Genomic DNA, 22,782 nt, shown 5'->3' on the forward strand with positions numbered 1-22,782 from the left:
AGAGGAGAGGAGAGGAGAGGAGAGAGAGAAGAGAAGAGAAGAGAAGAGAAGAGAAGAGAAGAGAAGAGATAAAAGAAGGAAGAGGAGGAGAAGAGAGGAGAAGAGAGGAGAGATGAGACAAGGCTATTTCAGTTAGAAGGGACCCACAATGATCATCTGGTCCAACTGCCTGAGCACTTCAGGGCTGACCAAACATTAAAGCATGTTATTAAGGGCATTGTCCAAATGCCTTCTAAGCACTGCCAGGCTTGGGGCATCGACCACCTCTCCAGGAAGCCTGTTCCAGGGTTTGACCACCCTCTCTGTCAAGAAATGCTTCCTAATGTCCTGTCTGACCCTCCCCTGGTGCAGCTTTGAGCCATTTCCCAAAGGAAACAATCCATCTTTCCAAACAGGACCATGGGAAACACCGACATTTATCCTTGTGGTGCTTCAATTAGCGTGTCTGTGCCTGCTGAGTGCCACCAGCACGTTTAATCTGCAGGTGAGGAGGAGAGCAGTGGAAAGCCTGGTCAGGCAGCCCGAGGACGGAAAGAAATTCAGCCCAGTGCTGTGCTTTGCATGCCTTTGCTGCTTGATCTCTGCCCATCTGCTGTCTCAGCCCCCCTTGAAAGGCTGTCACCAGGACTGCTCTGCCTGGTAGACCTGTGTCAGCTGATGGAGATGGGGTACCCAGGACTGCTTCTAGCCCTCAGGAGAACCTCAGATATAACGTTTTCATCTTTATTAATGAAAGGCAATGGCTGAAGCATTCGATCCTCATTCACACAGCTCCTTGCGTGGCTCCACCGCTGCAAACGAGCTTCAGAACTGCGAGCTCCCCAGAGCTGGCGTCACCCCCAAGTACCCCCAGCCCTTCCAGGGAGAAATGTTCCCCTTCACTCCTCGTGCGACTCTTTCTCAGTGAGCCTGGGATACAAAACAATCCATCTTTCCAAACAGGACTGTGTCAAGCGCCGGCATTTATCCTTGTAATGCTTAAATTTGTATGTCTGTGTCTGCGCACGGCCGGTCCCTCTGGCTGCACATTATCTTATTGACCCTATTTAGTAGGATTGTGCTTCCTCGTTTATCATCAAGAGCCGGTGCTGGCGTTGCCGGAGCCACGGGCTGCACAAGCGGCTGAGAGGAGCAGCAAGCTGTCTTTCTGCCCGTGCTAGTTGCCTGGGAGAAGAGGCCAACTCCCACTTCACTACAACCTCCCTTCAGGTAGTTGTAGACTGCACTAAGGTCACCTCCGAGCCTCCTCTTCTCCAGGCTAAACACCCCCAAAACATGCCACCCATCGGCCGCAGCAGCCCAGCCTCCCTCCTAACAACCTCCTCCAGCCCATCAGACTAGACCCAAGGTAGCAGCCTTCCTAAGGGAAACTGAGATATTCATTTAAAAACCAAAACAGACCCTGATAGCCACCTCCCTGCTCGTCATCTTAGTGGTAACAGTTGGACGATGGGCAAATAATGGGAAGAGAATAACAGTCTTTGTCCTCCTTGGTTAATTTCTCCTGTAGAATAATTTTGTTCTTCAGAATCAGAATCAGAATCCATGAGGTTGGAGGAGCCCTCTGGGCTCATCGAGTCCAACCATTGCCCTGACACCACCATGGCAACTAGACCAGGGCACTAAGTGCCATGGCCAGGCTTTTCTTCAACCCCTCCAGAGATGGTGACTCCACCACCTCCCTGGGCAGCCCCTTCCAATGGCTAATGACCCTTGCTGAGAAGAAATGCTTCCTAATGTCCAACCTGAACCTCCCCTGGCGAAGCTCCTGTACCCCTCTCTCCCTCCTGCCACACTTTTAAGAACAATATCCCCAGGTGTTTGATGGAAAGCAGAGATGGCTGCAACAGGTCCCCAAAATGCAATTAGTGCTTTTTAAACAGCCAGGTCCAGCTCAGCGGGGTGGCTGCGGCTGCCAACGGCGACGCGCTGGGCAGGCCCTGCAGGGCAAGGCTTGGCTGCTCGACAGGTTTGAATGAAAGAAAATCAGGGCATAAAACATTCGTTGGCTGTTTTCCCTTTGAATTTCCACATCAGGTAAAAGCCTCTCCGGTCCTTCATCTTCCCATGCTGTGCCTCGTGGCAAAGCACGTCGGTCCCTTTCTCCGTGGCTCTAATTGGCATCTCTGCTTGTGTCAGGTTCTTGGCTGCTCTCAAGAATGATGAGGAATTGATTTTTTTTGTGTGCTTTTGAAGCAATCAAAGGGCTTATTTTTAAACTCTGCTTTCCTCTAAAGAATCCCATTTTTCTTCTCGCAGAATCTAAGTCCTTGGATAAATAAGATCCTTGCAAAGACAGTATTTCTGTCTTGGTCTGAGTCAATTTATAGTGTAACTGCTCCCTGTTTGGCTGCACGGGGAGAAGAATTAACGCCCGTGTTGCAGAAATCAGTCCAGGAATGCAGAAAGAGCTACGAGAGCCAAAAGCCATTAAAAGAAGGAGAAATATAAATATTCAAAGGCTGGGGTCAGCTGGGCTTCAGGTTGCTGCTACAACCTTAGCTTGGCCCCTGGGGTCTGGAGGGCACTGCCATCGGCTGCTGGAGACCAAGGAAGGGGGCTCAGGTTCACTCAAGCTCTTCCTGCAGTTGGGACCATGCAAGCGTTGATGTCTCTGCCAGGTCAGTCCCGGACAGACTGTCCCAAAATCGCTGCATGGAGACAAGGATTAGTTTGGCAGAGGGCAGGAGATGATGCTCGTTAACTTTTCTTCCCTACCACTGAAGCCAAAGCTGTTTGCTACAGCCCATTGTCCATCAGCATGGCCCTGGCATGGATGAACCATGGCCAACACACCCATTGCCATTCCCATCCAAGTCAGGAGTTAACCCAGGACAAGCATCTCTGGTGCAGATGTGTGTCCTGATGGCATCATCAACCCTTTTAGACATTGGAAGGGGCTGCCCAGGGAGGTGGTGGAGTCACCATCTCTGGAGGGGTTTAAGGAAAGCCTGGCCATGGCACTTAGTGCCCTGGTCTAGTTGCCATGGTGGTGTCAGGGCAATGGTTGGACTCGATGAACCCAGAGGGCTCTTCCAACCTGATTGATTCTGTGATTCTGTGATTCCTTTTCAATTGGGAGAGTGAAACAGGAGCAGGATGTGTTGGTACAAATCACCTCCTGCCCACAGCACCTCCAAGGAACTGCCCCTGGATAAGGTCTTTCTGCCCTCGGAGACTGCTAAGCTATTTCTGAGCTATATTTGCTTTACCCTGGGGGATACTGAGTTCTTATAGACTAGTCAAATCGCTCAATTTTACGTCAGTCCTCCGTCAACATTTACTATCCTATTGCCATGGTTATATTATGACTGCTTAAGACTTGGTCAGCCCCCAAAAACAATTCCTGATAATAATCACAAGCTTACGGAGACGTCATCTCCTGGATCTACTCCTTCGCTAGCACCCGCCCCAGCTTTCTGAGCCAGAGCCTAATTCTGAACCATCAGCACATCAACACCTGGGCCAGCCCGAGCTCCTGACATCTGCAAGGCTCCATGGGCAGAAGCCCCATGTCGTAGCTCCAGCTTTTCCATGAGCCCATGCTCCAAGTGGATGCCAAGTCATCCAGAAAGCAAAGGATGGAGCTCCCCAGACAAGCTGTCCTTCAGGGTAAAACATGACATGAAAGTGAAAGGAACATCTTTTCTCCTGATCCATCACAAAGCTCAGATAGGTGTGGTGGTAAGTAAACGAGTTGCTGTGGGGCACACAGGTGTTGCCCAACTCTGAGATGTCCCACGGTTGTGGTGCCTACCTGGAGGTTGCCCCTTTCCTCTTGACACCCAGCCCTCATCTATTTATCCACAGTAATCAGATCCCCTCTCAGTCTTCTCCAGACTCAAAAGCCCCAGGGCTCTCAACCTTTCCTCCTAAGGCATGTGTTCCAGTCCCTTCATCATCCTCGTAGCCCTCTGTTGGACTCTCTCCAGTAGATCTCTGTCCCTCTTGAACTGGGGATCCCAGAACTGAACGCAATACTCCAGGTGAGGTGTCACCAGGGTAGAGTAGAGGGGGAGGAGGACCTCCCTCGATCTGCTGGACACACTCTGAACACATTGAACATGCACCTTTCCCTAAATCTGGAGAGCAGAAGATCCTAGCCTGGAGTAGATGCCCCAGGCTGTGCCTCATCAGCCATATGGACACCCTGGTCGGGGTCCAGCCACCACCTCTGGCTGCCTTTAACTTTGGGTTTAACCTTGATGGTGTCTTTGCGTTCTTGCACACTAGGCATTGTCCACTGCTGTTGGATCTGGTCTCCCAAGTGCCCAGCGCCACAGAGAATGGCAAGTTTGCTCTGCAAACCGATCGATAATAAGCTATTTAAACAGTGTTGTGTTGAGGTAATAGCATTAGGGAGTCCGTAGGGAATTAAGGAAACAACAACTGGCTTTATTAAGGAGCTTAATTCAATTACGTAGGCAGCATAGTTTAAGCTTCAGCCCCGAGCTCCACACCCACAGCTCTTGGAGCAGGAGCTCCACACCCACAGCTCTTGGAGCAGGATGCTCGGCGGCAGCAGCCAAAACCAACTCCGATCTCGCCAGAAAACTGCACCATGGTGTAACGGTGGAGCCCGCAGGACACGGGACAGCCTCCCTTCACCTGGAGCGTGTACGCTCGATGCTGGAGCGGCAGGAGAATCAGCGGGGCGGAGGGTGGTGGGGCTGGGAGAGGACAGCCCTGCCCCGAACTGGGGTCAGCTCTTCACATAGATGTGTGCTAACCCACCTCAGCCCGTGCTGGGATGGAGCCTCCACCCCCTCCTGGTCTATCACAGAGTTTCACTTGTCTGAGACCGTCCTTCCAGTGCTTAACCTCACCACCCTGTGCCACATCACCTAACCTCACCCTCCCATACCATGTCACCTAACCTCACCATCCTATGCCATGTCACCTAAACTCACCCTCCCATGCCACTCAGGACACCCCATCCTGACGGTTCACAGGCTGCCCAGGGAGGGTGGAGAGTCTCCTCCTCTGGAGATATTCAAAACCCACCTGGACTAGCAACCAGCGCTAGGACAAGAGGACACAGCCTCAAGCTTCACCAGGGGAGGTTCAGGTTGGACATCAGGAAGCATTTCTTCTCAGCAAGGGTCATTAGGCATTGGAAGGGGCTGCCCAGGGAGGTGGTGGAGTCACCATCTCTGGAGGGGTTTAAGAAAAGCCTGGCCACGGCACTTAGTGCCCTGGTCTAGTTGCCATGGTGGTGTCAGGGCAATGGTTGGACTCGATGATCCCAGAGGGCTCTGCCAACCTCATTGACTCTGTGATTCTGTGACAGGTTGGCACTGTCTGCAGGTGGTTGCAATGGAGATGTCCTCTCAAGATCCTTCCGCTCCCAGAACTGCAGCCCAGCTGTTGCCCCATAGGCTGACAACCATGACACGACCTGGTAGGGTTGGGAAAAAGGAGGGTAGCAGAAGGGTGAGGCAGCATCTCAGGAAGGGTCAGCTCTCCCCAGCCACCCTGGTGGGACACCATCATCACAAATCAGGAGCATCTGCTGTAAAAAGGCAGAAAAACCTTCTAGCAGAATCAGAATCGAATCAACGAGGTTGGAAGAGCCCTCTGGGATCATCGAGCACTGGGCTCTGCCCCTCTCAGAGATCAAACAGCAACCAGGAGGCTGGTCCGTCTCCAGGACACCGGGGAAGAGAGCTGAAACGTGCACCCTCAGCAGCGATAGGACTTTAATAAATACTCTGTCAGGAACGGTGAGGGACATCTGCCCAAGACGTGTAATTGCATCTTGTGGTAGCAAGTGGATTAAGGGATCTGAGATGGAGAAGTTTTAAAACCATAATAACGCAAGGCAAGAGACAGTGAACAACCTGATTCTGCCGTGGACAATGGAAACAAACAGATTAATCCCCAGGAGGACAGGAATCAAAATATCTGGCAGGCAGTGAGAGGAGGTCATGTTTGCACAACTTGAACTACGCTTCCTGCCTCTGCGGAGCTGTTGAAAACCCATTTTGGGTCATCCAAGCCCTTCTCTACCTTGTTTAGCGAGGGAGGCAGTTCCAGCAGTTTGCCAGCACCCTTTGAGAGCCAGAGGCTGCACGTCTTGTTGATGTGACTTGAGACATTTTGGGGAGGCTGATACCACATGCCTCATCACGAATCACAGAATCCATGAGGTTGGAAGAGCCCTCTGGGATCATCGAGTCCAACCATCGCCCTGACACCACCATGGCAACTAGACCAGGGCACTAAGTGCCATGGCCAGGCTTTTCTTAAACCCCTCCAGAGATGGGGACTCCACCACCTCCCTGGGCAGCCCCTTCCAATGGCTAATGACCCTTGCTGAGAAGAAATGCTTCCTCATGTCCAACCTGACCCTCCCCTGGCCAAGCTTGAGGCTGTGTCCTCTTGTCCTAGCGCTGGTTGCCTGGGAGAAGAGGCCGACTCCCACTGCGCTACAACCTCCCTTCAGGTAGTTGTAGACTGCACTAAGGTCACCTCTGAGCCTTCTCTTAAATGATGTAGGGGCATCCTTCTGCCCTGGATGCTGCCTCCAAGCATGACCAGTAGCAGAAGCCTGGGACAGGACACACATGATGGATCATTTCTCTGGTCAGACATCTCTGGCTGCTGGCAGCCAGAGGAAGGACTCCCTGAGCCAGGCGTTGCATGCACGATGACCCACCATGGAGGACCTGTCCTCCATGAATCAGTCTGGCTCTGTTTTTCATACACATACGTTTTGGATGTCTTCGACACCATTTAATGACAGACACGATGTGCAGAAGTACTTCCTTGTTTGCGTTTAAAGCCTGTTATCTCCTCCCCAGGTTGAAAGTCCAACCACGCCGGATAACACTGGGACATCCATCTGTCAGGTTATTCGTCAGGACCAAAGTGCTGACTTCAGGAAGAGAAAGAGAACTGCAAAAGATAAAGGGGTTGATGTAGGAGCTCTCCCAATGAACGTGTGCTGCTGAGCACCAGGGGTGGGGAGGCAAGTTGTCCAAGCCACAGCACAAGAGTGAACAGACTCATTGCAAATGAGTAAACGAAGCCTGTGAATTAGAAGAGATTCATAACCTAAGAATGGCCGTTTCCAGCCTATAGTGAGGCTCATCTTGACCAAATGTGTCCTCTCTGCTTTCAGGAGTGATTGCTCAGGAAGAGTACACAAGCCCAGGGTGTTACCTAGTGCCCTCTCCATCTCTGGCTCCTTCAAACACAGTTCAGTGGAGGGTGGGTAAAAGCACCAGACAAACACCACTCTGCCCCAGTCCTTAGACATCTGCTGATGTTTTGGGAACATGTAACTGCCACGTGGACCTTGTTGCCACACCATCAGCTGTTCTGTTCTTCATTACAGTGCAGGAAAGCTGTCCAGCTTGGGCGATCAGAAGTCATCTTAGATCTTCCTGCACAGCAAGTCACACATTTTTAACGCAAGAGTCCTTGAAAGGGTTTTCCCTCATGTCTTGAACATTTTTACTCTTTCAGCAAGAAAGAATCTGAATCAGTCTGTGGTGCTGGGTGGTGAAGGAGTTCATCATTATAGAATCATAGACTGGTTTGCCTGTGGCAGGGGGGTTGGAACTAGATGGTCTTTAAGGTCCCTTCCAACCCAAACCAGTCTGTGATTCTACGAATCTGCACTGCAGGGGTGGGGGGGGCACATCCAGACCTGCACATCTGCATGGGATGGTCTGACGAGCCTTTTCCCATCACCCAGCTCTGCCTGGCATCGTCCTCTGCTGAGGACAGGCTGAGTCATGTTCCAAGCAGAGACAGCGTCTGTAAGTGCAGGGAGTTCTTGTGTGACCCGGCTCCTCTTGGCTTTCATCTCCGACACGACGTGAAATGGAGTCTCCAAGGACCAGTTTATTACATTTTCTTGGAAATTTCACCGCCCAAATGTGTTTGATGATTGAGAGAATGCAGGCAAGCGAAGCCAGGGCCAGAGAGGCTGGAGAGCGCCGACGTGTCCAAGTAACACACTAAAAGGGCAATAATTATCATCTCGCCAGTTCCCCAGAGAAATTAATTCCTCCAAGTATAGCACTTGCAATGCATTACCCAGGCTACTGGTGCTTTCCACACGCAGCCTTTCAGGAGGATGCCTGGGACAAAGCTGGCAGGAGCGTCTTTCTGTCCTGTTAACCTGGAGCTGTGTCCCTTAGCAGATGCTCTGTTATTCGAGCAGGGTTGGGATGTCAATAAGAGATGCCTGTGGGATCATCAGAGGCATCCACATGGGGCTAGAGGGTTTTAGGGGAGATCTGTGCCTTTGTCTGGGCTTTGGGACTGAGCCCAGAGCAATTCAGCTGGCCAAGCCCAAGGTGAGCTGGATCGCTCCCTGGGTCAGGTCTCCATGGGCTGCAACGGGAACCAGACACCAAGAGCACGTGCAGATGCCAGGACACGGTTTGGGACGTGCATCTGGAGGGGACTCCTGCCCAGCCACTGGTCTCAGCCAGGGAGGATGTTCTTAGGCAGGTGCTGATGACATTCCTCCTCTGTCGCTTCCAAGCGCTTCCTGGAAATGAGTCAACACACACACGAGCCCATCCATCAGCCTGTCCTCCAGCTGCCCAAGGAGGAAATGGATGCAGCGGCGTGAAGCCTGGTTAGAGGTGCTAAAAGCACGTCTGTCTTCCTGCCTCACTCACTGTTCATGAGAGGGGGCAGGGCAGAGAAAAGATGTACCTGGATGAGGAGGTGGGGACATTGGTGACAACTCATGCCTCCAGGGATGCTTTTGACTAGGATATCTGTGGAGTAAGGGTGCTCCTTACCCCGGGCACAACTCAATGTGACCTGATTGCAGAAAGAAAACCCAGGTCACGACATCCTCTTTCCAATCCCTTTCTCCCCAAGCAAGATGCAGAGGGTTAACACAGTCTTTCAAGCCCACCAACAGCCTCCAGGTCTACCTGTGGTCTCCCAGATCAGTGGCTGGATTGGCTCGTGGATGCCCCACTGCCACCCTTGTCCCAGGCGAAGTTCACTCCATCCCCTCTAACCAGCCTGTGAGGAGCCCAGAGAGCTCAAGGAGGTGGCAGACACAAGAGCAGAACTACCAGGGTTTGTGTAGGAGACAGGTAACCATGGTAACACCCAGCAGGGAAACTGAGGAGACCAAACTGATGGTGTGGGGCAGCAGGTACTGCTGGGAGGGAAGGTCCTGGGCACGAGCGAGCTGCCACCCTGCTGGTAAAGGCACAAGGGTGGATTCTGGAGGAGACAACCCAGTACCAAGAAGCTCTGAAGCACCAGCAGTGCTCAGGGGGTCAGAAACAGCAGGGTCTGAGGCTGGGATGTCTGTGGAGATGCTGGGACCCCAAAGCAAGCAGGCACCCCAGAACATCAGTGTGAGGACAGTGGAGCAGGGTTGGGGATGATGGTCTCACCCCAGGACTTGGTGTCGGGCTTGGTGAGCTCGTAGAGCTGGAGCGCAGGCAGCGGGTGAGGCAGGACCACAGGAGATGCACTCAAGGATGCTGCCAGCCTGGTGGCACCATCCCCACAGGGTGAAGCATCCCACTGCACAGAGCTCTCCTGGGGATGAGGTTTTGGTGCCGCGGGGTTCTGCAAAGCTCAAAGGCTCAAAGGTGGCAGCAGGGTGACCCCGCTGCTGCCAGCCCCTTCCTAAACTCCTGCTTATCCCAAACCACAGAAAAGGACCAAGCAGGACTTTTCCCTTCACCCCTCAGTGCCAGCATCCTCTGGGGAGGGTGCAAAGGCATTTTGTGTCCATCCCCAGCCCCGCATGTCACGAGGCTCCAGCTTTTTAAGTGGTTAAATGCTTCAGCTTCTCCATTTCCCACGAGTAGAGCTTCTTATTTCAGGAAAAAGCCACCTGCCTGCCCATTAATTTCCCTGAAATCCAGCAGAACCCCAGCAGTCACAGAATCACAGAATCAATGAGGTTGGAAGAGACCTGGAGATCATGGAGTCCAACCATTGCCCTGACACCACCATGGCAACTAGACCAGGGCACTAAGTGCCATGTCCAGGCTTTTCTTAAACCCCTCCAGAGATGGTGACTCCACCACCTCCCTGGGCAGCCCCTTCCAATGGCTAATGACCCTTGCTGAGAAGAAATGCTTCCTCATGTCCAACCTGAACCTCCCCTGGCCAAGCTTGAGGCTGTGTCCTCTTGTCCTAGCGCTGGTTGCCTGGGAGAAGAGGCCGACTCCCACTGCACTACAACCTCCCTTCAGGTAGTTGTAGACTGCACTAAGGTCACCTCTGAGCCTCCTCTTCTCCAGGCTAAACACCCCCAGCTCCCTCAGCCGTTCCTCGCAGGTCAGACCCTCCAGACCCTTCACCAGCTTGGTCGCCCTCCTCTGCACTCGCTCCAACACCTCAACATCTTTCTTGACGTGCAGCCAACATCTGTCCTGCCAACGGGGTGACACGCAAGAGCCTTGGAGCACGATCTGAAAGTCATTTTGAGCTTCCCGTTGAGGGTCTGGGGTTTAACATCCCTCTCCGCAGAGAGCAGCACCTTCCCTGCAGACAGCCTGGCAAGCCCAGGGAAGGCAGGGAGCTGGCATTCACCTGCCTGCTCCACTGCATCTGAAGGGTTTAGATATTCATAGTGTGCAGCCCCATCTTCCTTTTCTTTTATTTTTTTTCCGCTTTCCCTTTGTCATTTCCCTTTTTAATCATTTTTGCACGCTTGAGGGATTAAACACCCTGTTAGAAAATTCATTTTACGCCTATCTCGTGTCCCTGAAAGGGGTGACACGATGCTAGCAGTCTATGCACTGTGAATAATGTCTATATTTTCTGAACAGAGAAGCTACACTTGTTCAGATTTTAGAAATCCTGCTGCCTTATCTGCCCAGCGGGGAGGAGGACGCCCGTTCCTGCAGCAATGTTAATGAACGGCTCAGTATTCCCCTCGACGCGCCCAGCGCCGACCGTAAATCCTTCCTGGGAGCTTTTGCCTCCGACACAATGATGGATGGGAGAACAACGGAGACGCCGCTGCGGAGCGGTGGCGGATCACTCTAGGGACCGTTAAGCAGCGCAGGGTTTGAGGCAGAAAGAGCAACAAGTATTTTTTTCCTCTTCGCCCCTTGCAGCATCGCTCTCCGCCTGAGGACGCTGGGTGGGATGATGGATGGGGGCACGGGCGTCACCTCTGTCCCACCACGGTCCCTATCTGCAAGGGACACTGAGGACCCAAAGTTAAGGGTTGCCAGAACGTCCCCAGGCCACAAAGCCCTTCCCGCAGCGTGCTCAGACTCTTTCGCCCATCAACATCGCTCTGTTCAGCCTAGAGAAGAGAAGGCTCCGGGGAGACCTTCTAGCACCTTCCAGTACCTGAAGGGGCTACAGGAAAGCGGGAGAGGGGCTTTTTACAAGGGCATGGAGTGACAGGACGAGGGGGAACGGTTTTAAACTGACAGAGGGGAGATTGAGATGAGATATTGGGAAGAAATTCTTTGGTGTGAGGGTGGTGAGACCCTGGCCCAGGTTGCCCAGAGAAGCTGTGGCTGCCCCCTCCCTGGCAGTATTCAAGGCCAGGTTGGATGGGGCTGGGAGCAACCTGGTCTGGTGGAAGGTGTCCCTACCCGTGGCAAGGGGTTGGAGCTGGATGGGCTTTAAGGTCCCTCCCAACCCAAACCAGTCTGGGATTCTATGATTCTATGAAAATAAAGGTGAGGGAGAGAACTTGTCACAGCGTGTAATGACCTCTTCTGGGGGGAAATGACTGGTAGCGGAGGCTCTTCAGTCAAGCAGGCAAAGGCAGGTTGAAGGAGCTGGAGACTAAAGTTGGAGTGAGCAAAGACGAAGGTAGGAATAAGATCAGAGCTTCCTGGGATGACCCTTCCAAGGGGACTGGGCTGCCCCTTGGAATCACAGAATCACAGAATCAATGAGGTTGGAAGAGCCCTCTGGGATCATCGAGTCCAACCGTTGCCCTGACACCACCATGGCAACTAGACCAGGGCACTAAGTGCCATGGCCAGTCTTTTCTTAAACCTCTCCAGAGATGGTGACTCCACCACCTCCCTGGGCAGCCCATTCCAATGTCTAATAAAGTCCTAAAGATCTTCCCCTAAAGACATCTTTTGGACTTTCATATGAAACTGCAGAACCTTTTGAGAGAAAATCCCTTTCCTGACTGCAGCAACTTGGGAAGATGCTGGAGGTTGGGTTTTTTCAGCAGCCACGAGTTCCCTGAGACCCAGGGCAGCTGAGGAGGAGGCAAAGCTGCTGTGTCCCGGACACGGAGAGGACATCCTGCTTTTACATCCGTGAGGAGCTGGGAATTGGCACTGAACTCATGCCAAAGGTTGTCCTCTGCCAAAGCAACCCTACTGGGGGACTTGGCCACCCTTCACCTCACCTCCACGCAGCTTCCCCAGACATCTGCAGAACCCAGAAAGGATTTACCGGGATTTTCTTTCTTCACAGAATCACAGAATGGTTAAGGGTTGGAAGTGACCTCTGGAGATCATCTAGTCCAACCCCCTGCCCAAGCTCTTTTGACTCAAAAGACAAATGAATCATGCTGAAGACTCAGCTCTTTCACATCTTCTCTCTTCCTTCCCTTTTTGTTTTCTTCTTTTTTTTCTTGCTTTGTAGTTTTTCCAGCTCTGGGAAAGCTGTGAAAGGAGCTGTCAAAGCTGTTTCTTAAAGACAAAAACCAGGACGACCATCCACTTGTTTCAGAACTGCTCCTGGATTTTGCTTTCTTTTCCCCCTGTCAGCTCCAATCGTCCTGGTTAAATCTTGACCTTCCCTCTTCAGCTGTCGCTTGACTTTCACGCTCCCCACCTCAGGGCAACTCTGTTCTTTCCAGCAGAGCTTCCTCCAGGCCCTCCCAGACGACTCCTGTGACGGGCAAACAGCTGGGCTGGAGCTTGCTTGCCAAAAGAACATACATTATATGGGGTCCCCAAATTGGTCGCTGCTGTGTAGCCTCGTGCATGGTTTGCACCATGCATCACCTGCAGCCAAAGTGCAGGTCCCTAAATGATGCTCATGGTCTGCCCCAAGCAAGAGGGGGCAAAGGATGCACCAGTACAGGCTGGGGGTGACCTGCTGGAGAGCAGCTCTGTGGAGAAGGACCTGGGAGTTCTGGGGGACACCAAGTTCCCCATGAGCCAACAATGTGCCCTTGGGGCCAGGAAGGCCAGTGGTGTCCTGGGGTGCGTGAGGAAGAGTGTGGTCAGCAGGTCGAGGGAGGTTCTCCTGCCCCTCTACACTGCCCTGGTGAGGCCACACCTGGAGTAACTGTGGGCAGTTCTGGGCCCCCCCGTTCAGAAAGACAAGGAGCTACTGGAGAGAGTCCAGCGGAGGGGTACGGAGATGGTCAGAGGGCTGGAGCATCTCTGCTGCGAGGAGAGGCTGAGGGAGCTGGGGCTGTTCAGCTGGAGAAGAGCAGACTGAGGGGGGATCTTATCAATGCTCACAGATACCTCAGGGGTGGTGTCAAGGGGATGGGGCCAGACTCTTCTCAGTGGTGCCCAGTGACAGGACAAGGGGCAATGGGCACAAACTGAAACATGGGAAGTTCCATCTGAAAATGAGGAGGAACTTCTTTGCTGTGAGGGTGGCAGAGCCCTGGCACAGGCTGCCCAGGGAGGGGGGAGTCTCCTTCTCTGGAGATATTCAAACCCGCCTGGACACGACCCTGTGCAACGTGCTGTGGGTGACCCTGCTTGGGCAGGGGTTGGGCTGGGTGATCTCCAGAGGTCCCTGCCAACCCTTAACCATTCTGTGAGGGGAAGTGGCTGGTCAAAGGATGGTGATAAGGTGGCCCCAAAGTTTCCTTAACTGCACCTGTACCCATGGGACCATGCAAGCCATAACGTACAGTTGTGCCCCTCTCAGTGCCACTATATAATTACACATCTCCGTTAGGGAAGAGGCTTCTCCTCTCCCAGGGTGCTGCAGCATCAAGGACATATTAGTGAACAGTCTCATTTAATTACTTCCCGTCCACAGGACAGATGGCATGGGCTGGGGGGGTGGGGGGGTGACAGATGTTCACCGCGAGACCACAGCAAGACTTGGTGGTTCCCAAACCAAGCCCCAGCCCCAGCAAGCAACTGGGAGATACTGGAAAAGAGGACGCCTCTTCCCAGACCCCAGAAGTGCCCTGGGACAGCCAGCCACAAGCCCGCCGTGGAGCCCAAGAAGTCCTGACAAGGGTCTGGCAGTTGCCATCACCAATTTCTGGTTGCCTAACTGTAATTACAGGGATTACACTGATTAGGGAAAAGCAGGGCGCACACGAGGGGGAAGAGATGGAGAGATGTGGCTCACTTAATACCGCTGCTTCACTTAATACCACAAATTTGCTCTCGGAGGCATGCGAGGAGCATCTGGGGACAGCTTGCTTGGGGGGGTGGGGACCCTCGCCACGGGCGTTTCTCCATCCCTCATCCCACTCCAGCCACGGACTGAAGCAAACCGCTCTGAGATGTCTCCCTGCACTCGTCTCAGGCACATCCCAGGACTTTGTAGAGCTCCTGCAGGGGTTTTCAATCAATCAATCAATCAATCAATCAATCAATCAATGAGGTTGGAAGAGCCCTCTGGGATCATTGAGTCCAACCATTGCCCTGACACCACCATGGCAACTAGACCACGGCACTAAGTGCCATGTCCAGTCTTTTCTTAAACCCCTCCAGAGATGGTGACTCCACCACCTCCCTGGGCAGCCCCTTCCAATGGCTAATGACCCTTGCTGAGAAGAAATGCTGATGGTTTCAGTGCTGATGGTTCATTTCTGGGATATTTATGATCTTAAAAAGAAAAGAATCGTTTCTCTTGAAAGGCAAAATACGAGCAACCTTGCTGTTCTTATGATCAGAGAGAACCTCTTGTTGGGACCCAGCCAGGTTTCCTCCTGACATCATGAGCATCCATCACCTGTCTGGGACTTAAAATATGTGAGATCATACAAATGCAAATATCCGTGCAGGAAACACGCTCTTCTGTCCCAAGGAACAGCAAAAAAAAAAGAGTAAAGAGGAGAAATTCTGAGTTGTGCTTAAGGACTCAGACGGTCGCTCTGGAAGACTTAATTAAAATCCAGGAACTGAATATATTTAGATCCACTGTCAGTCTGAATTACACCAAGTGTGTTTGACTTTCGCATGTTTAATTAAAGTTCTTTGCATGACGGGCTGCGCAAATCTCACAGCTCAACTTTACAAGCTCTTGGAGCGAACGTTTGAAGAGTGAAGAGCTCTCGGAGGCATTAAAAGTTAGAAGAAAACGGACAAAATGGGAGAAGAGCTGTATCCCCGTGTGCATGGGGGGGTGGGATGGAGGGGGGTGTTTTGGGGAGGTTTTTTGCTTTCTGGATGTCACAGAATCAATCAAGTTGGAAGAGACCTCTGGGATCATCAAGTCCAACCATTGATCGACAACCGTGTTGATTGACATGATGTTGATCCAGGGCTGAGATGCTCGTGCCAGGCAGAGCCACGTGTCTGGCCAGTGCCCCACGGAGCTCAGCGATGCCAAAACCTCCCAGGACAGCACCAGGCAGGTTCCCCCAGTGCCAGCCATCCCATGCAGCGTGTCACCACGGTCACCCCCGCTCTGCCTGAGAGCCTGCGCTAATTAGCCCGTGTTTTAATATCCCTCTGCGCTGTTTTCTCCTTCGCCAATTGACATTTGGAGCTATGTAAACACGCCGAGCCGGGGCACACTGCGCTGCTTTCCGTTCGACGGCACTGCTAGCATCATCTCCATGGCCAGCAGCATGTCACAGAATCACAGAATCACAGAATCACAGAATCAATGAGGTTGGAAGAGCCCTCTGGGATCATCGAGTCCAACCATTGCCCTGACACCACCATGGCAACTAGACCAGGGCACTAAGTGCCATGTCCAGTCTTTTCTTAAACCCCTCCAGAGATGGTGACTCCACCACCGCCCTGGGCAGCCCCTTCCAATGGCTAATGACCCTTGCTGAGAAGAAATGCTTCCTCATGTCCAACCTGACCCTCCCCTGGCCAAGCTTGAGGCTGTGTCCTCTTGTCCTAGCTCTGGTTGCCTGGGAGAAGAGGCCGACTCCCACTTCACTACAACCTCCCTTCAGGTAGTTGTAGACTGCACTAAGGTCACCTCTGAGCCTCCTCTTCTCCAGGCTAAACAACCCAAATCTCCCCCTTGGGAAAACAAAACAGCCCCCTAAGTGAGTGGACAGACGCTGAGCCTCTCCCCTCCTTATTTATTCCTGCAGCATCCCCGGTGCAGAGTGAGCAGGAGGCGGCCAGCGTCTGGCCACGTATCTGCCATGGATCATTTCGGATGAACACTTTGCATTTCAGGAGGGCTATAAACTGCTCAAGCGAGCCTTTCCCCACACTGCCTCTGCAGTCATTACCCGCCAAGCAGGCAATAAAGAAGACACAACCATGCGTGTTCAGCAAGGGTCATTAGCCGTTGGAAGGGGCTGCCCAGGGAGGCGGTGGAGTCCCCATCTCTGGATGTGTTTAAGAAAAGCCTGGACATGGCACTTAGTGCCCTGGTCTAGTTGCCATGGTGGTGTCAGGGCAATGGTTGGACTCGATGAGCCCAGAGGGCTCTGCCAACATCATTGATTCTGTGATTCTGTGCTCCCATAAGAGCAGGTCGGAGGGCTCCAGCTCCCGCTCGCCCACCTTGGCTGCTGATGCAGAGAACCCGGCACCATCAGGCAGCAGCTCTGCTTTGCCTTTTACAGCTGGATTTTGCACAGAGCTGGGGGCCAGGGACAGAGAGGGGTGTTTTTTCTTCACATTGGGAGTCAGAAAACAATCACTTTGTTGTTACAGATCATCTGTTTTATGCCACTATCTAACAGCCCTGCCCGATGCCAGGCGTGATTTGTGCCGCCGGTGGGATGGATGCACAATAAAACACATCTCCAGCCCGAACACAGAATCACTCTGGTTGGAAAAGACCTTTAAGACCATCGAGTCCAGCCGTTACCCCAGCACTGCCAAGGCCACCACCAACCCATGGCCCTCAGCACCACATCTACACGGCTTTTAAATCCCCCCAGGGATGGGGACTCCACCACTGCCCTGGGCAGCCTGTGCCAGCGCTTGACAACCCTTTCCATGAAGAAATTGTCCCTGATCTCCAATCTAAACCTCCCCTGGCACAACTTGAGGCCGTTTCCTCTCGTCCCATCGTTTGTTACCTGGGAGAAGAGACTAAAGGAAAGGTGGGAAAAGATTAAACAAGCTGTCAAAGACAGTAACGAGCATGAGATCGATCCCGTAAACATCCACCTGCCTGCTTCCATAGCCAGAAAAACCTGGCAGGAGCTGGGGCTCTCAGGGCGGGTGCTGCCCTGGGTTTGCCTTTACCCAGTTAAACGCTGCACCAGCTGATGGCCAGGCTGGTGGCGAGGGGGGTCCCACCTTCAGGAGGGGTCTGAGGTGGAGTCTGGGAGCAGACGAGGTGGGGAAGGGGAAGTGGTGGTCAGAGGGAGAGGTGGTTTTCCAGGGGCACAGGAGGAGGAGGAGAGAGCTCGGGGCTAAGCTGGGTCTGGACAAAATCAACCTGCATTTGCAAAACGCTGAGCCTGACTTAATTAACAGGACACGCTGGAGGGTGGGAAGAGTGCGGTAAAGAACCGTGTCGTTTATCCCTGACATCTCTGCTGTGGTGGATCATCTAGTCACAGAGTGGTTTGGGTGGGAAGGGACCCTTAAAGACCACCTAGTCCAACCCCCTGCCATGGGCAGGGACATCCTCAACTCCATCAGGTTGCTCAGAGCCCCGTCCAACCTGGCCTTGAATGTTCCCAGGGATGGGGCATCTCCCACCTCTCTGGGCAACCTGGGCCAGCGTCTCACCACCCTCAGTGTCAACAATTTCTTCCTAATATCTAATCCCCCAAACTGCAGAGCACCTCGGAGCTCCCCAGCACGTTTTAATGACCGATGACACCGTCCCATCTCCACACCACCTTATATAGTCCTCCCTGACACTTTGGATCCTGTCCCTACATCATCCTTTTGATGGTTGGAGCTTTTCCAGCAAAACAAAATCCTTTTGGAAAATGCCTGTCCCTGGAGCACCACGTGTTTTGGTTTGTTTTTTCAGCTTTTCAGGTTCACTGAACTCCCACGGGTGCCTGGGCTGCGTCCCAGGGGCTCTCTGTGGAGCATCCCAGCACAAGGGACCTCCTCCCAGCACCTCCACCTCCATGCTCTCCACCTTGGCTCCGGAGGTGCTTGCAGGCCAGGGTGCTGGGTCCCTGCTCAGCATGCCCCACACCACCAGTTCCTCCTTATGGGACAGCACCCAGCAGGTTCCTCATGTCTCTAATGGGGGCTACAGGTAGACACCCCCCCCTCCCACCTCCTGAGGGAGATGTTTGGGGTGAGCCCGGTGGGATCTCCAGGTGGGGGTCAGTGTAGGGAGGTCTCACTCCTGAAAAGCTGATAAAGGGGTTTTTTTGAACACATTTTCTCCCACAAACTCCAACCATCTGGGGCTGTTTCAAGGCCATGTTCATACCCTGCCCCTGGCTTTTGCTGCAGAGGGGATGCTCCAACCCTTTATTTCTCCTGCCCTCCCTATCTCCCCGTTTCATTCAGGGTCACCTCATCCAGCCTCTTCCAGCATCACAAGAGCAGCAGAACATGACAGCCAGGATGGGGCTGCACTGCAAAGGGAAACCCCTTCCCACAGCACCAGGGACACGCAACAGCTTCGTTTGGGCGAGGGGTTTTAATCCCAGACACGCCTGAGCCACCCCAGTCCCCCAGACAGGGACAGTTATTTCTCCCTTGCCCTTCCCACGTTGGGAGCAGGAGGGATGCTCGAGTGCAGGTCCCATAGGAGCAGACACAGTCCCTGTGGGCTCCAGGTGCCTCAGCCTCCACACCAAGCAAAGCCCCTGGTTGCATAGTGCGAATCAGCGAGGGAGGAGACAGATAGGGGAAACTGAGGCAGGGGAAGTGGCTGTCCCTTTCCTCGCCTTCACATCCATTGCAGTGCCACCAGCGTTGCAAAACCTGGCGACACAGGGAGGCAAATCTGGCATCTGTGCAAGTAGCCAGCTGGGCAACCAGCCCAAAGGCCTGGGGGTCCCCTCTGCCAAGGAGCACAGAGCAGTTCACAAGCTGCTGGTGCCCTCTAAAGGGAGAAGCCGGAGCAGGACAGACACGCTGCTGCCAGACAGATGCCTTCTGCTTTGGGAAGCAGAAGTGTCCCTGGACAGTGTGTCCCTGGCATGTCCCCCGCTGCCGGGGCCAGCCCATCCTCCCCAGAGCCCTGTGCCATGGGGGAAGCACCAGAAAACGGGGCTGTTGGCTGGTTCTGTGCCACCTAGGAAGAGGAAGGGAGGGGATCCTGCCCCTCTGCTCCGCTCTCGGGAGACCCCCCTGCAGTGCTGCGTCCAGCTCTGGGGCCCCAACATCAGAAGGACACGGAGCTGTTGGAGCGAGTCCAGAGGAGGCCACGGAGATGCTCAGAGGGCTGGAGCCCCTCTGCTCTGGAGACAGGCTGAGAGAGCTGGGGCTGTTCAGCCTGGAGAAGAGAAGGCTCCAGGGAGACCTTCTAGCACCTTCCAGTGCCTGAAGGGGCTACAGGAAAGCGGGAGAGGGGCTTTTGACAAGGGCCTGGAGTGACAGGATGAGGGGGAACGGTTTTAAACTGCAAGAGGGGAGATTGAGATGAGATGTGAGGAAGAAATTCTTTGCTGTGAGGGTGGTGAGACCCTGGCCCAGGTTGCCCAGAGCAGCTGTGGCTGCCCCCTCCCTGGCAGTGTTCAAGGCCAGGTTGGATGGGGCTGGGAGCAACCTGGTCTGGTGGAAGGTGTCCCTGCCCATGGCAGGGGGTTGGGACTGGATGGGCTTTAAGGTCCCTCCCAACCCAAACCAGTCTGTGGTTCTATGATTCTGTGATTACTTCCAAGGTCACCACTGCTTGTGCCCCTTTGGGGACACATTGCCTGACCCTCCAGGAGCTGGTCACAGTGAAATCCTTTCTGCAGAGATGGGTCAGGGAGCAGCAAGGTCCTCAGCAGCAAGGAGCAGGCGTGCATAGCAGCCAGTCAGGGTCAGGATCAGGTCTGGAGAAGGCGATCAGAGTCAGACACAGCCCAAGGGCCACCCAGCAGTGAGGCAGGTCTGAGATCAAGCCCAGACCCAGGTCCAGGTTGAAGTGGCGGAGGTCCAAGAGTGGGCACAGAGCTAACTGTGGCACAGCTGCAAAGGTGGGGGCTGGTGGTAAATCCACAGCTTAAAAACAGATCCCAAAGGAAGGGAGGCACCAGCCACCACCTCCAGCTTTGCTCTCAACAGCTCTTATCAGCGCCGGGGCTGACCTTGGCCTCTGCCAGCTAAACTCCTGGGAGGGGGATGTTCTCACAGCCCAGACAGCACCTGCTTTGCTCCATCCACCTCCATCTATCCTCCTTGTCCCACACGTTTCTCCCCCTTGCCATGAGACCTGGCCTGGGTGCAGGCCAGCCTCCCCCACTCCTGTGTGTTTCAGATGATGAGACACTGGCCCAGGTTGCCCAGAGAGGTGGGAGATGGCCCATCCCTGGGAACATTCAAGGCCAGGTTGGATGGGGCTTGGAGCAACCTGGTCTGGTGGAAGGTGTCCCTGCCCATGGCAGGGGGTTGGACTAGATGGCCTTTAAGGTCCCTTCCCACCCAAACCCTCTGTGATTCTATGCTTCTATGTGCAAGGAGAGGCAAGAGCTGGGTTATTCAGCCTCGAGAGGAGAAGACAAAGGAGGATCTTATTGTCTACAGCTACCTAAGGGCAGGTAGCAGAGAAGAGAGGATGCAGAGGACGTAGAGTTGTGGGAGGCTGGAGGATGCACCTTGAATTTCGAGGTTCACAGCGATGGGCACAAGTTACAAGACACAAAGATCCAGCCAGATGTAAGGAAAATATCTGAGGATATTTTATCTGAAGATATTTTATCTGAAGATGACTGGAGGCTTTTTTCCCCCCCTCCCTATTTCTCACTCCTGTTGAGCCACAGGAATACAGCACTAGAGGGCACCCAGGTACCACTGCTGGCTCCTGCTGCCTCCCAGCTCAGCTCCCAGTCAGCACTGGAGATGCATTTCCAGCCCATTTCAGGTCCAGTGGAACCATCCCAGGAGGCCAGAGCTGTGCTCAGAGCTCAAGGCAAGAGGGAATTTTGGAGCCCCAAGGCCTGGCACGCTGCCCACCTCTCCTTTCCTTTCAGGTTAATCTGGTTTCTTCTGATCTCATTTTTCTGAGGACAGAAGGTTTGTGTGAAGAAGAGGAGGAGGATCAGGTGTAGGGCTGGCTCTCCCCAAGACCTCTCTGGTTTCATCCCGCCAGCCCAAGCCCTGGGGATTGGGTGTCACCACGTCCTAGGGACTGTCCGCAGGGACATCGGTACTCACTGGTGGAGTGGATGAGGGCATCGCTCACAGAACCACAGAATCAATGAGGTTGGAAGAGCCCTCTGGGGTCATCGAGTTCAACCATTGCCCTGACACCACCATGGCAACTAGACCAGGGCACTAAGTGCCATGTCCAGGCTTTTCTTCAACCCCTCCAGAGATGGTGACTCCACCACCTCCCTGGGCAGCCCCTTCCAATGGCTAATGACCCTTGCTGAGAAGAAATGCTTCCTAATGTCCAACCTGACCCTCCCCTGGCCAAGCTTGAGGCTGTGTCCTCTTGTCCTAGCGCTGGTTGCCTGGGAGAAGAGGCCGACTCCCACTGCGCTACAACCTCCCTTCAGGTAGTTGTAGACTGCACTAAGGTCACCTCTGAGCCTCCTCTTCTCCAGTCCTTTCTACGTGAGCTTTTCTGCCTGACCCTGCCCAGTTCCCACGGTGCAGCTTGAGCCGGGAATGACGATTCGCACGCTACAAACTTTGCTCATATTTGACCAAGATTCAGTACCGGCGTTTTCCTCATTGAAGGAGCCAGATGGTTTCTCACAAAGGAAGGTTGTTAATCCGGACCTCTCTGGATTCTGCTCACCTTGGCCACTGGTGCAATAAGGACACCAGGTCGTCAGCGGCCAGACCCAGCACAGCGCCAACAGGTCACAGCTGGCTTCTCCTCATCCTCGGCACATTTAATACCTGCCTTTGCCTGGAGACACCCTCCCTCACCAACACACGGGGCGAGAGAGCCGTGCCAGACCTTTTCCTCTGCTCAGCTCCGGTGTAACAGCTGAATAATGAGCATTGCACCAAATAATGGGTTAGAGCAGCGCTGAGGAGAAGGACTTGGGGTGATGGGTGACGAGAAGCTCACCATGAGCCGGCAACGTGCGCTGGCAGCCCAGAAAGCCACCCGTGTCCTGGGCTGCATCCCCAGCAGCGTGGCCAGCAGGGCGAGGGAGGGGATTCTGCCCCTCTGCTCCGCTCTCGGGAGACCCCCCCTGCAGTGCTGCGTCCAGCTCTGGGGCCCCAACAGAAGAAGGACACGGAGCTGTTGGAGCGAGTCCAGAGGAGGCCACGGAGATGCTCCGAGGGCTGGAGCCCCTCTGCTCTGGAGACAGGCTGAGAGAGCTGGGGCTGTTCAGCCTGGAGAAGAGAAGGCTCCGGGGAGACCTTCTAGCACCTTCCAGTACCTGAAGGGGCTACAGGAAAGCGGGAGAGGGGCTTTTTACAAGGGCATGGAGTGACATGGAGGGGGAACGGTTTTAAACTGAAAGAGGGGAGATTGAGATGAGATCTGAGGAAGCAATTCTTTGCTGTGAGGGTGGTGAGACCCTGGCCCAGGTTGCCCAGAAAAGCCAACAGGCCACAGATCCAAAGCAAAGCAGTAAAGAAAGATATTTGATATGTAAGTACCCCCTTGCTTGCTGCCCTCCACAGTGCT

General features: G+C 53.8%; 1 protein-coding gene across 1 annotated transcript in view; it reads left to right on the forward strand.

The window, feature by feature from the left end:
- Positions 1 to 8,512: 8,512 nt before the first annotated feature.
- Positions 8,513 to 22,782, forward strand: part of DTNB (dystrobrevin beta) — a 648,286-nt gene continuing 634,016 nt past the window's right edge. The window contains exon 1 of the mRNA XM_068406925.1: positions 8,513 to 8,516. Within this exon, the coding sequence (XP_068263026.1) occupies positions 8,513 to 8,516 (4 nt within the window). The remainder of the gene's footprint in view (positions 8,517 to 22,782) is intronic.

The sequence above is a fragment of the Nyctibius grandis genome, chromosome 1 (genome assembly GCF_013368605.1).
Source record: "Nyctibius grandis isolate bNycGra1 chromosome 1, bNycGra1.pri, whole genome shotgun sequence".
NCBI classification, from domain to species: domain Eukaryota; kingdom Metazoa; phylum Chordata; class Aves; order Nyctibiiformes; family Nyctibiidae; genus Nyctibius; species Nyctibius grandis.